At 66.9% G+C, this 19,393-nt stretch overlaps 8 protein-coding genes across 8 annotated transcripts; 3 read left to right on the forward strand and 5 right to left on the reverse strand.

Moving 5' to 3' along the window:
• Positions 1 to 44: 44 nt before the first annotated feature.
• Positions 45 to 992, reverse strand: MICPUN_102447 (predicted protein; the record flags this gene model as incomplete). Its single annotated transcript, XM_002504673.1, has 1 exon — positions 45 to 992. One exon carries the CDS (start codon positions 990 to 992, stop codon positions 45 to 47), a length of 948 nt encoding a protein of 315 aa, XP_002504719.1.
• A 593-nt stretch (positions 993 to 1,585) lies between these two features.
• Positions 1,586 to 4,983, forward strand: MICPUN_102448 (predicted protein; the record flags this gene model as incomplete). The annotated part of the gene is made up of 2 exons (XM_002504349.1): positions 1,586 to 2,449; positions 2,551 to 4,983. The coding sequence occupies 2 exons, from the start codon at positions 1,586 to 1,588 to the stop codon at positions 4,981 to 4,983; spliced, it is 3,297 nt and encodes a 1,098-aa protein (XP_002504395.1).
• Positions 4,984 to 5,085: 102 nt separating this feature from the next.
• On the reverse strand, positions 5,086 to 5,793 carry MICPUN_61570 (predicted protein; the record flags this gene model as incomplete). The annotated part of the gene is made up of 1 exon (XM_002504674.1): positions 5,086 to 5,793. The coding sequence occupies one exon, from the start codon at positions 5,791 to 5,793 to the stop codon at positions 5,086 to 5,088; it is 708 nt and encodes a 235-aa protein (XP_002504720.1).
• Positions 5,794 to 6,024: 231 nt separating this feature from the next.
• Positions 6,025 to 8,787, forward strand: MICPUN_102449 (predicted protein; the record flags this gene model as incomplete). Its single annotated transcript, XM_002504350.1, has 1 exon — positions 6,025 to 8,787. One exon carries the CDS (start codon positions 6,025 to 6,027, stop codon positions 8,785 to 8,787), a length of 2,763 nt encoding a protein of 920 aa, XP_002504396.1.
• A 2,504-nt stretch (positions 8,788 to 11,291) lies between these two features.
• On the forward strand, positions 11,292 to 12,434 carry MICPUN_84915 (predicted protein; the record flags this gene model as incomplete). Its single annotated transcript, XM_002504351.1, has 1 exon — positions 11,292 to 12,434. A coding segment is annotated over one exon (1,143 nt), but the record flags the coding sequence as incomplete, so codon positions are not given.
• A 50-nt stretch (positions 12,435 to 12,484) lies between these two features.
• Positions 12,485 to 13,831, reverse strand: MICPUN_108942 (predicted protein). The gene has a single exon (XM_002504675.1). It carries the CDS (start codon positions 13,808 to 13,810, stop codon positions 12,584 to 12,586), a length of 1,227 nt encoding a protein of 408 aa, XP_002504721.1. The 5' UTR covers positions 13,811 to 13,831; the 3' UTR covers positions 12,485 to 12,583.
• A 1,135-nt stretch (positions 13,832 to 14,966) lies between these two features.
• On the reverse strand, positions 14,967 to 16,531 carry MICPUN_108943 (predicted protein). Its single transcript, XM_002504676.1, has one exon. The coding sequence runs from the start codon at positions 16,500 to 16,502 to the stop codon at positions 15,105 to 15,107; it is 1,398 nt and encodes a 465-aa protein (XP_002504722.1). The 5' UTR covers positions 16,503 to 16,531; the 3' UTR covers positions 14,967 to 15,104.
• A 571-nt stretch (positions 16,532 to 17,102) lies between these two features.
• On the reverse strand, positions 17,103 to 19,262 carry MICPUN_61575 (predicted protein; the record flags this gene model as incomplete). Its single annotated transcript, XM_002504677.1, has 1 exon — positions 17,103 to 19,262. One exon carries the CDS (start codon positions 19,260 to 19,262, stop codon positions 17,103 to 17,105), a length of 2,160 nt encoding a protein of 719 aa, XP_002504723.1.
• Between the last annotated feature and the right edge of the window lie 131 nt (positions 19,263 to 19,393).

Here is a 19,393-nt window from a genome sequence, read left to right on the forward strand (position 1 = left end):
CTAATGCAACGAGTCATCTACCCGATATTATACCCCGTAAGTCTTCACGCAGTTTGGAAAATGTTTTGGCTCGTCGACTTGCCCACCTTCTCCGCCGCCGCGTCCAACTCGGCCACCTCGCCCTCGCTCAGCCTCCACCCCAGCGCCCCCAGGTTATCTTCCAGCTGTCGCATCGTCTTCGCCCCCGGGATGGGCGTGGTGTCCTTGCACAGGCACCAGTTGATGGCAATCTGCGGCAACGTCTTCCCCCGCTCGCGTCCAATCGCCCTCATGCAGTCCAACAGACCCGGCAGCGGCGGCAGCACGTCTTTGTACGCGAATCCCCTCAGCCCGGGCGGGGGGTTTTCCGTCGAGTACTTACCCGTCAACAGCCCCAGCGCCAGCGGCGAGTACGCGATCGTGCGTATCCCCAGCTCGTCGCACGTCTCCCGCGTCCCGTTGAGCTCGGGGAACCTGGACAGGAGGTGATACTGCACCTGGAGCGTCGCGATGGGCACGCCCCGTTCCGACATGTACGCGTGAATCTTCCTCAGCTGCTTCGGGCCGTAGTTGGACAGTCCGACGGCTTTGATGAGCCCGAGGTCGTACGCGTCCGCGATCCCGCCCCACAGCGCCCGTTCCTGCAGGGGCTGGTAGTTCCCGGTGGACCAGTGCAGCTGCCCGAGCTCGACGGATTCCTTCCCCAGTCGTTCGCACGACTCTCGAGCCGCGTTCACCACTGATTTCCTCGTGATCCTCCACGGATACGCCGCGAACTTGGTCGCCACGTTTACTCCGTCCACTTTTGCACTGGGGCACTGCCTCAGGAACGTACCGATGAGCACCTCGGACCTGCCGTCGAGGCCGTTGCCCGTGCCGTAAGAATCGGCGGTGTCGAAGAGATTGACGCCCGCGTCGACGGCTGCGTTGAAAACAGACGACAACTCCGGGTCCATGCTCTCGTCGTATCCCCACACGAATTGGTTGCCCCACGACCACGTGCCGATGCCCATGGGGGACAGGCTCAGGGCGCCGCCGCCCACTTCGGTGAGCTCCTCGCCCTGCGCTGCGAGTCCCTTGTAGATTCTCTTCGTCGCCGCTTTGGCCTGCTCCGGGGTTGGCGCCAGCAGTTGCGCGGAGTGCCGGTCGCGCGCCTCCTTGTCGAGCTTGGCGAGGGTGACGTTGTAGGACGGGATGGCGAGGGTCGGGGCGCCCGGGAGGACGACGGCGGACGCGGACGCGGCGGAGAGGAGCGCGGCGCGACGCGACGGCGCCCACGGCTCCGCGACGCCGAACGACGACGACGGCGTCGACGGCGATGGGGACGAGGGCGCTCCGTCGTCGTCCGGTCGGGAGGCGGACGCGCGGCTCGAGCGGTCGCGGCGGCGGTCGCCGCGGCGGGCGGCGGGCGCGGGGAGCGCGACGATTCGCGCGGCGGCGAGGGACGTCGCGGCCATCCGTGTCCTTCGGCGGGGCGCGCGCGATGCCACTGTGGATAAGGCGCGCGCGAGTGACACTTGTTTCGGCTGCTGCTGCCGGATCTCTTCTTCGACAGTTCGAAGAGGACGCGTGTTTGTTTCATTCGTTCCGGCGCTTCGCGGTTCGGATGGCGCTGCCGGAGGACGCGTGGAGGGTCGTCGCGGGGCACGTGGAGACGGAGCGAGAGCTGTGCGCGCTCGCGTGCACGTCCAGGGAGCTCAGGCGGGTGCTCGAAGACGATGACGTTTGGCGTCGGGTCTTCGAGAGGCGATTCGAGTTGCGATTCGTGAACGAGCACGAGCGGCGACGTGGACGAGAAGCCACGGCGGACGAACCGGACGACGACGATAGGGTGAGCGGCCTCGTATCGTCGTCGCCGGTCGCGGGTTCGATTCCGCGCGGAATCGACTCGTCGCGAGGCGTCGCGTTCGCGCCGAGCGCGGACGATCCCCACCCGGATCACTGGTCGGTGAGAGTGTACCCGCGATCCTCCGCGCCGTCCTCGCCGTTCGACTCGCACCTGCCCCTCGGTCCGACCCGCCTCCAACGCGAGCACGCGCGTCCAACGCGAGTGAGCGCGGGTCCGTGGGGCATCCCGTGGCTCGACGTCCGGCGCAAGACCTATCGCGAGTGGACCAAGGACGTCTTCTACTGCGTACATCGCGAGCGCGTTCGAGGTTCGTTCATGGCGATGTGTCGCGCTCAGGAGATGGTGTGGGCGAAGGAGTCGGAGATTCGACGGACGATGCGATCGCTGGAGGCGCTCGTGCGAAAGGAGACCGACGTCAAGGCGAAGCCGACGAACGCGGTGCGTCGACGGAGCCAAAAGCTCAAGGACATCGCTCACCAGGCGCTGTGCCTGGGAAACGTGCTCGAGAGGCTGGGAAGGGAGCGGGGCGAATGGGAGCGCGAGAGGCTGACGCAGCTGTCCCGCGCGCCGTCGGAGGCGCTGCGGCGGTACAAGAAGGCGGCGTTGGGTGTCGGATGGGAGGTGCGACATGGCGGGGGGAAGGCGGGACGGCCCGCGAACGCGTGATGGACATTGGCATCGAGCCGACGTTAGCTAGTAGCTTAGAGTAGCACTACCAACAGTGTAGAATCAGGCAGTCGCGAACATCGGCAACAGAATTTTCGACGCGCGCGCACCGGCCGACGCCCGCGCCGAAGATGAGGGTCGCGTCGCCCGTCCTCGCGCTCGCGGCGTGCGCGGCGGTCCTCTCCCTGGCCCCGTGCGCGGTGCACGCGCGGGGCGGCGATCCCAACGGCGACGCGTGGACCTGCCTGAGACCCCACGTCCCGGAGCCCCTAATTTACGCGAGCGCATCCTCCGCGGACGCGTTCGCGCCCCCTCCCGGCGGGGAGCCGCGGAGCGCGTGGGAGGGCGAGGTGTGGCAGGCCGAGCGCGCGTACGCGGCGGAGGCTGCGTCCGCCGGAGCTGGCGCCGGCGCGTGGCATCAGGGCCCGTCGTATCCCCGCTTATCCTACGCCAGGGAGCTGGCGTTGCCACCGCCCACGCAGCTCATCGTCGTGGGCGCGGAGACGTGGGATCCGGCGGGGACGTACCTTCCCGGACGTAACGCCCCGAACCAGCCGTTTCCCATGCTCCCGCTTCAGGGCGAAAACCCCAAGGCGTTCGCCAAGGCGTACGCGCACTACCACGGCCACTCCGCCAACGCCACGCTCGTGGACGCGTACGCCACATCCGTAGAACGGCAGCAGGCGCTGGTACGCGGCTTGTCCCCTGCGGAGAAGGCGCAGCTGTACATCAGGGTGGCGCGCATCCTCGAGAAGGTGGACGCCAGAGACGACATCTACGCGTACGGCAGCGGGATCACGGTGCTGAGGGAAGAAGCCCGGGCGGATCCGAAGTGTTTGAGGTACTCGCTCGCGCTGCTCCATCGCGCGATGGCTCTAATCGCGCATCTGCCGGGGCACGAAGCCGCCGGCGTTCGCAGAGGGGTCTGGACCGACTTTCACCACGGACTCGCGTCCATGCGCGCGTACGACGACGAGAACTTAATAATGCGCCGGCTCTTTCTGGAGTCCCCCGCGGGGGTGCCGATGCAGGGCACGTCCCCGCCCACGCTGCCGCACGCGCTGGCGTCGTCGCGAGAATCCGGGATGCGCATCGCGGCCAACTCGGTGTACTACGTGGGCGCCGGCACCGGCGAAACGTTGCTCCAAAAGATGCTCAGCAACGACACCGTCGCCAACGCCTTGGTCGCGCCGGCGGTGCCACTGATCCTGGACCCCGCGGAGGTGAGCAGCGGGACGGCGAATTACGACTTTAACTTCCCGAGGACCACCCGCGCGAGGCTCAGGCACGACCGCGAGCAACTCGCGTACCTCGTCTCGGAACGCGCTCCGGAAAGTGTCCGACTCGCCAAAGAGGTCGGTCAACCCGCGATAGAAGCGTACGACGAGGTCATCGCGGAGCTCGGTGGCGTCGAGAACACCGACGATAACCTTCTGGAAGAGGAGAAGTCGTTCGCGGAGCGTCGAAGGGCGACGGAGCTCGCCGACGCGGATTGGCTCAGGGACGCGGACAAGTACATGTCCGAGATCGTCTCCCTCAGCGTCAAGCAGCAGACGAGGCTGGCGCCCTTCTACAACAGGCACCTGGCGCGGCGGGACGAGCCGAGGGTGCCGGGCGGGGCGCTGGATTGGGCGAACATGAGGGTAAAGACGCTCTCGTCCACCCCGTTGGTGCTGGTGGTGGACGACGTGTTTCGCGAAGACGCGTTGGGCGGACTCCTGCGTTTCACTCGCGGCACCTCGATGTGGACGCACGTCAAGAAGAACGGGTACCTGTGCGCGTACCCCAGCGGCGGTTTCGCCACGCCCCTGCTCGGCCAACTCGCCGAGGAGCTGCCCCTCATCGCGCCCGACCTGTCCTGCGGGTACCAGCTCGTCACCAGCTGGGGGTACCTCTACGACGACGTGCGCTCGTTGGGCATCGGCGTGCACGCCGACATCGCGAGGGTCAACATCAACTGCTGGATCACCCCGGACGACTCGAACCTGGACAAGGAAGGGGGCGGGATGGTCATCGTCCCCGCCCGACCCCCCGCGGACTGGCACGCGTCCTTCCTCGAGTACAACGCTCCCAACACGAGCGACCCGACGTTTTGGGCCGACCTCAACGCGCAATCCGGGGGGGTAAACATAACCGTCCCGCACAGGCAAAACAGGTGCGTGATCTTCGACAGCGAGCTCTACCACTGGACGGACAGGGTGAACTTTCGACGCGGATACGAACACAGGCGGATCAACCTGACGTTCCTGTACGGACACCCCGGGGATAAGACGTGCGCCATGCGCGGCGGAGGGTCATCCGCGCGGACGGCGGCGAGGGCGGCGAGAACGAGCGCTGGCGAGACTCGACCAAAGAAGGATCCGCCGGAAGTCTCCGGAGCCGCTAAGAAGTATCCGTACGACAGCAGGATACCGGGGAGTCGGGGCGCGACGGAGCCGACGGTGCCCGCGGAGTTTGTCGTCGGGGACAGGCCGCGGCAGGAGCTGTGAGGGGTTCCTGGGGGGGGTCCTCGACGAGGTGCGTTTCGCTCGTCTCGTCGTGTTATCATAGGGTAATCACCTTCGTATTATGTAACGTTTGGCTAATTCGTGTTAACATTTGAGCTCGACGATGGCCTCGCACTCCACGGGTACGCCCAGGGGCAGCCCGACACTTCCCACCGCGCTCCTGCTGCTTTTGCCCGCGGGTCCGAACACGTCGATGAACAAGTTTGCCAGTCCGTTGACCACCGCGGGCTGTTTCGTGTATGTCGGCGAGCAGTTCACGAACCCGTTCACTTTCACCACCCGCTCGATGTGGTCCAGGCTTCCGAACTGCTGCCGCATCGTGGCGAGCATCGTGAGACCCACGACTCGCGCAGCCTCGACCGCCTCGTCGTCGCCGATGTCGTCTCCGCACTTACCGACGATGAGCGATCCGTCCGTGTTTCTGGGCACCTGACCGGACACGTACGCCAGGTTTCCCACGAGCACGACTGGGTAGAACACCCCCGCCGGGTTGGTGGCGCACCGCCCGTCGAGCTCGAGACCGAGCTGCTGCACGCGCTCCTCGGGTGAGCCGTCGGGATGCCACCCGGGTTTAACGCGCAGGGCTTCGATCTCGGGCGAAGCGGCGTGCGTGCGGATATGGCGGTGATGATGGCGGTGGTGATGGCGGTGATGGGTCGACTTCTTCGGTGACCTCGGGGAGTGGAGGCGCGCGGCGGATGGGTTCCTGCGCGCGCGGATGTGCGTCAGGGCGGCGCCAGATGCTGCGGTGAACGACGCGGAAGCGAGCGCGACGAGGACGGCGTTGGGCATTCTCGAATTGTTCGTCGTGGTCGTGCCGGGTGCGGCCGAGGATGACGGCCTTCCTCCTGTCGTCGGAATCCCCGATAGGTCTCGGAGGGCCTGGCTCTCATCAAATCTGCCGCTCGACCCAAATTTAGCCGTAGCCGGTCAAAGGGTGCGCGCGCGCCAGACCACGTAGACGCGCGGGGTGATAGGCGCGCCGCATCGGGTTCGGCGGGGCGTTCGGTCGGTGAGGGGAAGATGGGCGGAGGCGCGGACCCGCTCCCGCGCAGGCCCACCGCGTTCACGTCAGCCACGCTCCAGGCGGGCGACTCGAGCGACGCCGAGGACGAGGCGATGCGATCTCGCTACCTCCCGACGATGGAGGTGGCGATGGTGACGATCCCGGACGCGCCGTTGCGCCCCATGGCCCCCGGCGACCTGATCGCCCGCGCCACCGAGATGCTCGCGTCCTTCGACGGCGACAAGGTCTCGCCCGACGCGCACGCCGAGCGGTGCCTGGACGAGTGGCGCGTGAGGGAAGCCTCGGACGCGACGTTCATCCGGCAGTGCTTCTACGGGTGCGTGCGGTACGCCAAGATGCTCGGCGCGTTCACGAAGACGATGTATCACGCGCGCGGTGGCGACATCTTACGCAGCGACAGAGACCTCTACACCGTCTACGCGTACCTCCTCCTCCTTCGCCTGGACGAGCTCGGGTGGGATCAGTTCGCGCGACTGCTGGGCGCCAACTCGGAGCAGAAGATGCTTCCGCTGATGAAGTTCGCGTTCGACGAGCGCGTGCTGGACGACCTGATGAGGGACCAGTGGCTGAAGATATACGACCCGCCGTGGGTCGACAACGTGCTGGCGTCGCTGCTGTCGTGGCGGCACGAGGCGGACGACCTCATCGCTCGATACGAGGACGAGGTGCACTTTGCCAAGTTGGGCGACGGGGCTCGCGAGCGACACGAGTCGTGGATGACGACGGACGCCATCGAAAACGAGCTGGGGGACAAACAAAAGGGCCCGAAACTCAACGGCGTGACCGTCCCGAAGCCGTTCAAGCTCCACCCGCCCAAGCCCAAACCCCTTCCCGCGCGGTATCAACCCCCGAAAAAACCCAAGCCCAAACCCGTGCCCGCGTCGAACAAGCCGCTGTGGGAAATCGGCGAGCTCACCGCCGAGCAACGGGAGGTTCGAAGGGCGGAGGAAGTAAACGCGGAACGGGCGAGGCTGAAGCTGGAGGAGGCGAACAGGATGGCGTTCAAGCTCGCCGCGGTGGAGCGACCGACGAACCTGGACGCGGTGCGAGCGGAGGTTGAGAGTGAAAGGGAGAAACACTTTCTCGCGGCGAGGGGCGAGGGGTTCAGGGCTCGGCCGATGCCGTCGTTTTACGAGGAGTGGGCCGGGGTGGAACGAACGAGCACGAGTGGGCCGGGGGGGGATTCGGGGGGTTCTGGTGAGGGCGAAGATGGCGAAGTCGGCGAAGGGAGCCCATCGAAAAAGCCGGAGATTCGGCTCAACGCGGCGGCTATCTTGCGCGAGGATGCGCTGTACAAGAAGAAACAGGCGGAAGAGGCGAAGATGTTGGAGACGTACGAGCTCGAAAGGCGGGACGAGCGGCAGTTTTCGGAGTGGCAGCGGACGATGAGGGCCAAGGACGAGGAGGCGCGGCGTCGCAAGGTTGAGGCGCTGAAGAAGGAGATGGAGGCGGCTTTCGACAAGGCGGTGGCGGCTAGGGAACACGCGCTCGTCCAGAACGCGCGTAAGCGCGAGGAGGTCAAGGCGGAGAGCGAGGCCTTGAGGCTGCGGCGGGAGGAACGGGAGCTCCTCGAGGCGGCGGAGGCGAAGGAGCGCAAGGCGAAGGTGCTCGCCATTGAAACGGAGGCTCGTCGAAAGCGAACGGAGACGCTGTCGAAGAACAGGGCTTCGGCGGAGGCGCGAGCGCGGGAAAAGGCGGAGACGGCGGCGCGGCTTCACGAGCGGCAGCGCGCGGATCGCGAGCGCAAGGCGGACCTGTGCCGACGGATTCGCGCACTCGAGCTCAGGCCCAAAACAAACGTCAAGGACCACGCGGGGCAAAAGAGCGTTCTCTCCAAGACGTACGCGGTGCCCATGCTCGAGGACATGTCCGTGGCTGAGCTCAAGGAGCGTTTGGTGCGGTGCAAGCTCCGGGCGGCTGCGGAGACGGCGGAGAACGCGGCGAGGATCGCGAGCGAGCGGAAAGATCGCGCCGCTCTGGTCAACGAAAAGCTCGCCAACATCGAACGCATCAGGTCCATCGCCGGGGAGCAGGGCGCGAGGCGAAGGACGCTATCCGCGGAGGAACGCGCCGCCAAGGACGTCGCGCTCAAGGAGAAGAACGCGAGGGATGCGGAGGTGCTTCAAAAACGCCTCGACGCGAAGCGTTTAGAGCGAACGCGACTGGCGGAGGAGAAGGCTCGCGCCGACGCAGAGTACGAGTTTAAGCAGCGGCGAATCATGGGCGCGAATGAGGAGGTTCGTTTACATCGCAAGGAGCACGAGCTCGCGCGAGCCAAGGACCGAAAGGAGTACGAGATGAGTCGGCGGATCGAGACGGAGGCGAGGTTCGCGGCGGCGACGGCGCGAAGGGACGCGAGGACCAGGGGCGACGCACGAGCTCGAGAGGGCGAACTACGAGCGACGTACAACGCCGAATACGACGCCAACGTCGCTCGGCTCACGAGTAAAAAGGCTGAGGAGACGGAGGAGACGCTGAGGCGCAAGCGCGACGCCGTGGCGCGCGGGCGACTGCGGGAGGAGCGTCTCAAGGAGAGGCTCGGGCCCGTGAAAGCCGGGGTTGGGCCCGTCGCGCTCGCGAGAACGTTGGAAGGGACCGCGGCGGGCGGAGGCGGGTGGAACGGCGCGGGGGAACGACCGACGCGGGATTTTCTCATATCGGGTCCGCTGAAGGCGCCCGGGGAGGGCACGAGGGTGCATAGGACGATGGGGCCGGATGGGACGCGATCCGTCGAGGATGCGCACCTGAGCCACGGATGACGCGGGACATAGGTGGGTGGCGGTGACCGGGATTACAAGTTCAAGTGGAGCCCAGTCAGCCAGGACTCGGTTTTTTCGGGCAATTGTTAACCGTGATCTCGATTTTTTTCGTCACTGGTTCAATGTGATATTTTGTGGTCAAACCCGATTTTCCGCTCGCGTCACGAACAAAAAATAACGCCTTCCCGTGTCGTTGTTTCCCCCGTTTCCTCCGCGCCCGACGGTCATAACGAAGACGCGCGCAGACCGCCGGCGAAGCTTTCGCGAGTCTACGCCGCCCCGCGACGTATCAGAAGCGACGACAAAAGCCTCCATCGAACGGAGCGAGTGTCGCATAGACGCGAGCGACGTCCACGCTTCGACCGCGCGCGGAGTCCCACGCCACGTCCGAGATGAGCCTGCGCGAAGGGAACGAGGGATTCAAGACGCGCATCCCGCGCCCGGCGGTGGTGGCCTCCCCGGCGCCCTGCGCGGTGGAGGCCCCTCCCGCACGCGCCACCGCCGCGGCCGTCAAGTCCGCGGTCGCCGCGGCGGTGCGTCCCGTCTCCGACCCGATCCCCCAACCTCCGTCGATGTCACCCCACCCGGTTCCCGAAACGCCCCCCCGCCGCGCGCGCGCGAGATCCCACCCCGTATCCGACCCTCACCCCGCGCCTCTCCCACCCGTATCCAAACAGTCGCGCGGCAAGGGCAAGGAGAATGCCCCCGCGAACAACGCCGCGACGGGCACCAAGCGCAAGCCCATGGCGCCCACCGTCACGACCAACGCGCCACCGGCTGCCAAAAAGCCAAACGCTGCGAATGGTCTCGGCGGTGACGCATCGTCGCCGATGGAATTCGACCCCGAGTACGAGGAACTCATCGCCATGAAGCTCGCCACGAAGGACACCAAGTACGACTTCAAGGCGCAGATCGCGGTGGCGAAGGACTTTTCCCAACGCGCCAAGGCCTTGATGCGAACCATGCGCGATTGCATCGGCGACGTGGACGTCGCGGTGGCTGCGGCGAAGGCTGAATCCGCCGGTCTGATCGAGAACGCGCTCGGCGAGGCGGAGGACGCCGCGCGCGAGCGCGACGTCATCGCGCAGTCCCTGGACGCCGCTAGGGCGGAGGCGCAGGCGTCCGCGGCGCAGCTCGCGGCGGCGGCGAAGCGCGAAACCGCCGCGGCAAAGGCGGCGGAGGATACCCGCAGAGCTCTCGACGCCGCGCGCAAGGCGGAGTCGGAGGCGAGCGAGCGCGCGACGTTTTTGCAGACGGAGCTCGCGCCCCTTCGCGAGGAGCTCGCGAGCATCACCACCGCTCATAGGCTCCTCCAGGAGCAGGCGAGCGGCTCGATCAAAGCCGCGGTGGATGCCAACGAGCAGGTGGCCAAGCTCCTCTCCGAAAAGGCCACCGCGGCAGAGGAACACGGTCGACTGCGAGGCGAGCTCACCTCCACTGTCGCGCAGCTCGAGTCCGCCAGGCACCAGGCGCAGGAGCACGAGAAGGACAAGGCGCGCGTCGCCGATGAGGCTAACCGCCTGCACGCGGACCTCGCCAGGACAAAGGCTGAAAAGGATGCGTCCAACGAACAACTCGCGCGGACCCGCGAGGATGTCCACGTCGCTAAAACGCAACTCGCCGACGTCAACGTCGAGCTCGCCGAGGCCAAAGCCAGGGCCAACAGGCTCGAAGACAGCGCCACGCACCTCGCGGCGGATCTCGCCCGCGCGCGCGCCGACGTGGACTCCGCCAAGACGTCCTTGGCCGAGGCGAACCTCGAGATTGAGCGCCTTCGACCGGCGCTGGCGCTCGCGGAGGAGAAGATTCGCGCGTGCGAACGAGAGTACGCCGCGGCGAAGGATTCGTTCGAGAAGGAGATATCGAGCCTGCGAACGGAGCTCGCGTCGTCGAGGGCGGTGCGAGACGCGTTGGAACCCCGCGTCGAGCAACTCGGAGCCGAACTCGCGGAGGCTCGTGCCGAGGCGAAGGTGGCCAAGGCAGAGTCGGAACATTTGCGCAAGGCTGGCGACGAGGCCAGGGAGCGCGGCGCCGGTGTCGAGAAGGAGCGCGAGGCGATCGGTAAAGAGGCGGAGGGCCTACGATCCGAGGTGGCCAGGTTGGAGGGCGAGAAGCAGCGGACGGAGACGAGGTGCGCCGCCCTGGAGGCTGAGCTCACCGCGGCGAGGGCCGACGCCGCGGGTCACAAGAAGACGGCGGAGGAGGAAAAGGTGCGACGTGTCGAGGCGCAGGCTGCCGCTTCGGATGCCGAGGCGTTACAGAAACGGCTGGAGGTGCTCAGGCAGAAGCATGACGAGCAGAGCGACGCGCTGGCGGCGGCGAGGGCCAAGCTCAGCGACGCCGTCGCCGAGTCCTCCACCGCCACCACCCGCCTCAACGAGCGCGAGGAGACGGCGAAAAACAACGAGGCGAGGCTGCACGAGCTCGAGAGGCTCCTGGCGCAGCGCGAGGCTGAGCTGCGGCAGGCGGCCATCGTCAGGCGCGCGCTGCACAACGCGGTGCAGGAACTGAAGGGGAACATCCGCGTGTTCTGCCGCGTCCGCCCGCCCGCGAACGACGAGGACCCGAGGGCGGACAAGATGGGCGGCGGTAAGAACATGGACCAGCCGCTGCTGAAGATTGACGCGGTGGGCGAGATGGCGGGGCGAAGGATGGAGGTCGCGCCCCCCGGCGGCGCCAAGGCTTTCGACTTTAACTTTGACCGCGTGTTCGGCCAGGACTGCGGGCAGGGCGAGGTGTTCGAGGAGATCTCGCACCTCGTGCAGTCGGCGCTGGACGGGTACAAGGTTTGCATATTCACCTACGGCCAGACGGGGTCGGGAAAAACGTACACGATGCTCGGCGGGGACGCGTGCGGGGAATCCGGCGAACCGGAGGATCAGGGCGAAGATCTCAACCTCGACGATAACCGCGGTTTAATCCCGCGGTCCATCGAGCAGATATTCAAGGCGAGGGACGCCGCGGCGAAGGCTGCGGAGGAGAACAGAGGGGTGACGCCGCCGTCGCTCGCGATCAGCGCCACGATGATTGAGATTTACAACGAGGACATCAAGGATTTGCTGGTGTCGCAGAAACACTCCGCGGAGACCAAGTACGACGTGAAGCACCACGCCGACGGCCGCACCACCGTGACCGGCCTCAAGACGGTGGAGGTGGCCAACGCCGGGGAGGTGGCCAAGCTCATGAAGAAGGCGCAGGCGGTACGGTCCACCGCCAAGACGAACATGAACGAGCACTCGAGCCGTTCGCACATGGTGTTCACGCTGCACCTGGACGGCGTCGACTCGACCGGTCAGCCGGTGCACGGCGCGCTCAACCTCGTGGACCTCGCGGGTAGCGAGCGGCTGTCGAGGACGGGCGCGGAAGGGGCGCGTCTCAAGGAGGCGCAGTGCATCAACAAGAGCCTGAGCGCGCTCGGAGACGTCGTGCTCGCGCTTGCCAACAGAGACGCGCACGTTCCCTTTCGCAACAGCAAGCTCACGTACCTGCTTCAAAACTCGTTGGGCGGGGACTCCAAGACGCTTATGTTCGTCAACGTGTCGCCCGCCGCGGACAGCAGCCAGGAGACGCTGTGCTCGCTTCGTTTCGCCGCGAAGGTCAACTCGTGCTCTCAGGGTCAGCAGACGGCTGGGGGCGCTAAGAAGTAAAACGGGAAAAGACGAGGGCGCCCTACTTGTAGACGAGGAGGAGGAGGATTCAATGACAACACATTCATCGTACAAAACCGCGTTGGCCAATATTTTTTCGAGTTATGTAACAACACCCGGCGCCCGTCCGTCCGTCCGTCCCGCGCGCGCTACGCGTCGAAGCCGGCGTCGCGCAACGCCGCCGTCGCGACTCGCGCCACCTCCGCCGCCGTCAGCCTCGCGCGGGGATCGCGACGCACGCAATCGCTGACGAGCCGCGCGAGCGCCTCTGATCGCCCCTCTGGCAGCGGCAGCACGAACGTCTCGAGCTCGTCGCCCGTTTGGCTCATCCCCATCTCGGGCCCGAGCGCGAGCAACTCCCCGCGCGTCACCGGAACCCCCCGCCGCCACTCCTGCGCCAACCTGCGCCCAGACGCCGCCTCGTGCAACGACGCGCCCAACGAAAAAATATCCGCGGCCGACGTGGGAATCGAACCCGGGTCCGCGGGGTTCATCGCGAGCACCTCCGGCGCGACGTACCCGCCGTCCCCGTCCTGAAGCTCCCATCCCTTATCCTTGACGTACGCCACGCCGAAATCGCCGAGCTTGTACGTGCCGCTCGCGTCGAGCAGCACGTTGTCGGGCTTGACGTCCAAGTGCAGGATTCCGTGCGCGTGAACGTGCGACAAACCCCTCGCCACCTGCGCCGCCATCCTCCACACGTCCACCTCGTCCACCAACGAGTTGGGCGGTAGCCGCGCGAGGCACGCGCCGAAGCTGCCGCACTCGCACAGCTCCATCTGCGCGTAGAAGTGCCTGTTCTCTTGCCAGGCGCGGTAATACTTGACGACGTTGGGATGCGGCGGGAGGAAGCAAACGGATTCAACCTCGTGGATGTACCGGCTTCGTTCCCCGGGGGTTCGAAACTTCGCCGTCACCTTCTTGACGCAGTACGGCTTGTTGCTCTGCTTGGACCGCACGAGCCACGCCTCGGAGGTTGGCGATCGGCCGATCAGCCTCTGAAAGTCGAAATGATCGTGGAACCGAAATTCCACGGGTGAATCCGCTCGCGAGCTCGGCAACGACGATCCCGCGCCCCGTCCTCCTCCATCCGCCGAGCCCCTGCTCGTGTCGTCGTGGCCGAAGATCCCGGCGCCGCCGCTCGCGGCGGCGCTCGAACCCGGGACGTACACGTTCGGCGCCGGACGAATCTTACCGCTGCCGCACCGAGCGAGCGCGGACGTGCTCACCAGCACCTTGGTCTCCCTCAGCGAGTCGAACCGCGCCAGCGGGGGGGGCGCAGCCGCCGCCGCCGCCGCCGCGCGCGACCCGCCGTCGAACCTGGCCTTGACGGGTCTGGGTGGGGTGTGCGGGAGCCGAGACGTATCATCAAACATCTGGAAGACATTCTGGAAGCCATTCTGGAAGCCTCCGAAGGGCACGGGCGAGCCGAGCCCGCCGTGCGCGTCGCGAGAGTCAAACCCCGCGTCGAAGATGGACGAGAGCACAGCTGTGTTCCGGGATGCGCCGCCGCCGAAGCCGTCGCGCGGCGCCGGGGAGGCCATGCGCGCGTCGACGTCGACGCCGAATCGACCGAGATGCGCGCGCGTCGTCGGCGGGGTCCGCGTGTCGTCGTCGCCGCCGCCGCCGCCGTCGTCGTCGTCCGCGCGGAGGGAATCGTCCGAGGCGAGATCGTGCGCGTCCCAGTCGTCGTCCTCGTCCATGTCGTCGTCGTCGTCGTCGTCGTCGTCGTGTTCGTCGTGCGCCATGCCGCCCATGTGGCGGAATCCGCCGCTCTTGGCCTTGCCGCGGGTGCCCCCCGTGGACTTGCGCGTCTCCCTGGAGCGGTCGACGGGCGGCGGGGTCCACCCGACGCCGTCCGCGCCCGGGGTTGGGCCGAAGGGCGCGGTCGTCGGCGCGCCGAACGGCGTCATGGGCTCCTCCTCGTTCGTCGTCAGCCCCCCGGGGGACATGGAGACGTCGCCGCCGAAGCCCGGCGTGGTGTCCACCGAAAGGTTCAGCGCGGGGAGCATGAGCACAGACACCGGCGATGTCATCAGCGCCCCGGGCTTCGCACCGCCTTCGCCGCCGTGGACGGGGGTGACGCCGAAGAAACCGCCTACTCCGCGGGGCGCACCGCCGTGATGGGGCACGGGCGACGGCGACGCGCCGAGCTGCTGGTTGAACCCGGGAAGCTCGACCGCGGCACCCGCGGACTTGGAGCGCACGTGAAGCGACGCCATGGCCGCCAGATCCGCGACCGAGGGCGACGCGTCGGCCATCTCGCGCGGCGTCTGTGTGCTTGCTCGAGCCTCAGTCAACTCCGAGAAAACTCGACGCGTGGAGGGAATATAAAAAAAGCTGTCCCCGGAGCAGTTCAAATCGAGGCCCGAATCCGTGACGCGTTTAATGCACAAAGTCGATAAATCGGACGTTATGTTCCGTGATCGAGACCCCCCAAACCCAGAGATCACGGTCTAAAAGCGATTGATCCGATCCTCCAGGCGCGCATCCGAGGGTTAGGGTTACGGCTCGAGTCGAAAAATGCCCGTTGGGTTTTTCTCCACTTCCCGTGTTCAAAATCTGTTTACAAAGAATATGTCGCAGCAGCGAGCCGCCGTCGTCTCGGCTGTGTAATACTAGCAACGCGCCGAGACCACTCTAGGCGGCTATCGGTTATTAGCCAGTCGTTTACTGGATGGTACAGCACTGTTGCGCCTTGGGGGCGTCGGGGTGATCGTCGGGGACGATGAGCACCGCCTTCCACGGGCACGGCGCCTGACCGGGGTTGAGCTTCTCGACGGTGGCGGCGGCGGTGACGCAGTACTTGGGGACGTCGAGGTTGAACTTGCCGGCCGCCCACGCGTCGACGATGAAGCGCTGGTCGTCGGCGTTGGGCTCGAGGGTCATGCCGTCGATGAAGTTGAGGTACACGACCTTCTCGGTGTGCTTGCCGACGTGGTTCTCGACAACGCCACCCGCCTTCTCGACGGTCTTGGAACCGTCCTCGGCGGAGAACTTGGGCTTGGACTCGTTGACCATGCCCTCGTCGGCGAACTTGTCGTTGAGCCAGAGCTTGCAGAAGCCGCAGCCGAGGATGCCGCCCTCGTCGCCGTGAACGGTCGGAACGTGGCCGGCGGCCTTGACCTCCTGGCAGATGGCCTCGAGCTCCTTGGTGGTCTTGATGCCGCGGTTGACGGCGATGCCGTAGACGCCGCCGAGCATCTTGGGGCCGCGCTGCTGGTCACCCTTGGCGTCGGAGCCGCGACCGTCGACGCACTTGAGGAAGCCGTTGGGGGAGACCTTCACGAGCTGGTAAGCGTTCCTGGACTGGGTCTGGATCTCCGCGGACCAGCCGCGGCCCTGGAGCGCGCCGACAATCTCGGCGGGGCCGAAGCGGGGCTCGGCGGGGGTGACGATGTACGCCTTCCAGGGGCAGGGCTTCTGGCCGGGGTTGAGCTTCTCGACGGTGGCGGCGGCGGTGAGGGCGTACTTGGTGATGTCGAGGTTGAACTTGCCGAGGGCCCAGCAGTCGACGATGAAGCGCTGGTCCTTGCCGTTGGGGACGAAGGTCTTGCCGGGGACGAAGTTGAGGATCACGTACTTCTCGGTGTGCTTGGCGACGTGGTTCTCGACGACGCCGCCCGCGGCCTTGACGCAGGCGGCGCCCTGGTCGGCGGTGAAGTCGGGAGGGGCAGTGGCGACGCCGCCCTCGTCGGTGAACTTACCGTTCATCCAGAGCTTGCAGAAGCCGCAGCCGAGGATGCCGCCCTCGTCGCCGTGAACGGTCGGAACGTGGCCGGCGGCCTTGACCTCCTGGCAGATGGCCTCGAGCTCCTTGGTGGTCTTGATGCCGCGGTTGACGGCGATGCCGTAGACGCCGCCGAGCATCTTGGGGCCGTGCTGCTGCTTGCCGACGGCGTCGGAGCCGCGGCCGTCGACGCACTTGAGGAAACCGGCGGGGTCCACATCCACAAGCTTCTCCTTGGGGAAGAGCGTGCAGAAGTCGCGATCATCGAGGATGGACGCCTTCCAGCCGCGCGAGGCGAGGGCGACGCCGAGGTCACCGTAGGAGAGGGGGTTGGTCATTTCTGTTGAGGAAGGGTTTTGAGAGTGGGAATGTGCCGACGGATGTCCGTGCGGCGCGTTGCGTGATCTGATCGGAAGCCCGTTCGGCCGTCGTTGTTCGTTATCCAGACTTTACGGCAGACTGCGGCCCATAGGAAAATGGATTTGGCTGACCTGGCGGTTTCAATTTCAGAGGTGCCCTTTGCGCTTCTTGGGTATTTAACTCGTCCATTTGACCGGCTGCACGGATAACTGTCGATCAAGGGCACCTCCAGGGCACCCACCTCGTGGGAAATTTCCAGGCTCGGAGATCAACGGGAATTTTTAACGGTTCGGCACCCAAGACTTCTGCGGACTTCAAAAAAAAAGCTGTCGGTGCCCTTCATTTTGCAGAGACGGGTCCCAGGTGGATTGTACGAGGGAAATTAACCCTCGGTCCTTGAGTCGTGCCCGATTCCCCGACCGTGCCGATAGAGTTCTTTTTTAGCGTCCGACTGCGGGAGACAAACGAAAAGCGCGTTCCGATCGATCGCGACTCGATCGAGGCGACGCACACGCAAACGGACCGGCAAAGACGGACGAAAAGTTTTCACTCTTACAAGTCGGGGACGAGCAAGGCGCTCACTCCCAACCGTGCGTCGACACCAGGCGGTCGCGGCCGAACCGACGGTCCACAGCGTCATTCAAAATCCCGCGCGACCGGCTCCGAACGGCGTCGAGCGCTCGTTCCGAGTCCTCGAGCACCGGTAAAAGCCGCTCGAGCGCATCCTTCGCCGCCTCATGACCCGCAGCTTGGGAATTTGGTCGCCTTCGCCTCCGCGACCTACTTGCTCCGTCGAAGAACGCGCCGTCGAAGGACGCGCCGCGCGCCACGAGCCTCTCCGCCACCCCCGGCGGGAACTCCTCGCTCGCGACGCGCGTGCCCCCCCCGCCCAAAACCCCGCGCTCGTCCGAACCGTCCGCCGCCGCCGGCCGTGTCGCCCTCTCCGCATCCGCCGCGGCGACGGCGTCTTTGATCTGCGCCAAGCCGGGAAGCCTGGACGCCGCCTTCGCCGCGCGCGCGTTGAGCTCCTCGCTCGCCCTGGTCGCCGCGCGCTTGACGGCGTCCGCGCTCGAGCCCCCGCCGTCGCGCTCGCGCTCCCCACCTCCCGGGGAACCCGATCGCCGGCGCTCCGCCGCGGCCATCCCCGCCGCCGTCCCGGCTTCCGCGGTGACCCTCGCCTTCTCGGCGTCCCACGCCTTCGCCGCGCGCTCGATGTCCCTCCGGCGCTCGCGCAGGGCATCGGCGACCGTCTTGACGTTCGCCTGGACGTCCCTGAGCGCGCGCGCCAGCGACGGCGCCCCGGGATCGGCACCGGATCCCCCGCGTCCGCGAGTAACGTCCCCGTCCCCGACCCCGACCTCCCCGCCCCCGACCGCGTCTCCTCCCTCGAGCTCCTCTCGCTCCTCGAGCGCCAACACCGACTCCATCCACGCCCAGAACGTGTCCGACAGCCCGATCGCATCGTTCGCCGCGACGTTCGCCGCGAGCGTCCGTCGCATCGCCCGCGCATGCGCGCCCCTCGCGTCGTCGTCACGAACCAGTCGCACCTCATACGACCCCGAAGGCGTCGCATCCATCGCCCCCGGCTGCGACCTCCCCGCTCGGCGTCCCGCCCGCGTCTGCGCGGCGTGAAGGTCGTGCCTCCCGATCGCCCTCGCGCGCTCCAGCTCGCGGACGCGCGAGAACATCTGCTGGAGCCGCGCGGCGAGCGCGGACGTTTGCTTTCCCAACGCGACGCGCGAATCTTCGCTCGGCGGCGGCGGCGGCCACCGACGGCCGCTCGCGGTGGCCGGAGACGTCGCCGAGCGTTCCACCGCGTTTAGCGCCGCGGCGCACGCGTCGACGTACGCGCCCTCCTCCGCGGCGGCGGTCTCCGCGGCGACGGACGCGAGCGACGCGTTTCGTCCGCCCGCGACGAGCTGCGCGATGTCCGCTGCGTCCACAGTGGATGCAGCGACGCCGCACGCGGAATCCGCGGGGAACGGGGGCAGCGACGCGTCGAGATCCGATGAGTCACCGCCCGGTGACGCGTCGATGAAGGACGGGGCGTGGGCGTCGGCGTGCGCCCTCGCGAAGACGTCGTCGCGTTGCACCTGCGACGATCGATGTCGAGGCGGGGGTTGGGTGTGAGGTGGGATGGGAAGATCGGGAGGCGGAGCGGGACGGGGCGGTTGGGGAGACGATTTGGTTTGGCGATGGGGGCGTACCGTCCACGCGAGCGCGAGCAGGAGGGGCCTGCTGTCCCCCCCGCGCGCCTCGCACGTCTCCAGCTCGTCGACGTGCGGGTAGCCCTGGCGTCGCAGGTGCCATCGCGCGACGCGCGCGCACGTTTCGTCCTCCGCGGTCCGCGCCAGCTCCGCGGCGACGGCCCTCCTAGATCTCGCGTCGCCCGCGTTCGTCGCGCCATCTCCCGACGCGAGCTGCGCTTCGGCGTACTGCATCGCGGACCTCGCGGATGCCTCGCGCGCGGACGCGAGCGCGCGCCTCGCGACGTCCGGGTCCGGGAACCCCGCGCATCCCACGAGCGATAGGTCGTGAAGCGCGCGCCACAGAGGAGCGCACGCGGCGGGGTGGTTAAACTTGGCGCGCCTCAAGGTCTCGGCGGTGAGAAACGGAGGATCCTTGCTGGAGTCGTCGCCCACGTGCAGCGGGATTGGGGGCGCGGTTGATTGGGTCGTGACGCCGAGCTGCGCGAGCGCGCGCGTGAGGTGCTCGAGGCACGCGCGTGCGCTCGCCATGCGAAGTCCCCCTCGCCCCGCGCGCCCGGACGCTCGCCTGGTGTGGGTGGGAATCTGTGGGTGGGCCCGTTTTCAAAACCAGCTTTGACTTCATCAGCCACGGTTCAACAAGCGCAATTTGTCGCGGCGTC

The sequence above is a fragment of the Micromonas commoda genome, chromosome 9 (assembly GCF_000090985.2).
Source record: "Micromonas commoda chromosome 9, complete sequence".
Taxonomy (NCBI): domain Eukaryota; kingdom Viridiplantae; phylum Chlorophyta; class Mamiellophyceae; order Mamiellales; family Mamiellaceae; genus Micromonas; species Micromonas commoda.

Excerpts from the sequence above, each read along its gene's own strand:
- MICPUN_108943 (XM_002504676.1), bottom strand. The coding sequence starts at position 16,502 with ATGACCAACCCCCTCTCCTACGGTGACCTCGGCGTCGCCCTCGCCTCG.
- MICPUN_108942 (XM_002504675.1), bottom strand. The coding sequence starts at position 13,810 with ATGTTTGATGATACGTCTCGGCTCCCGCACACCCCACCCAGACCCGTC.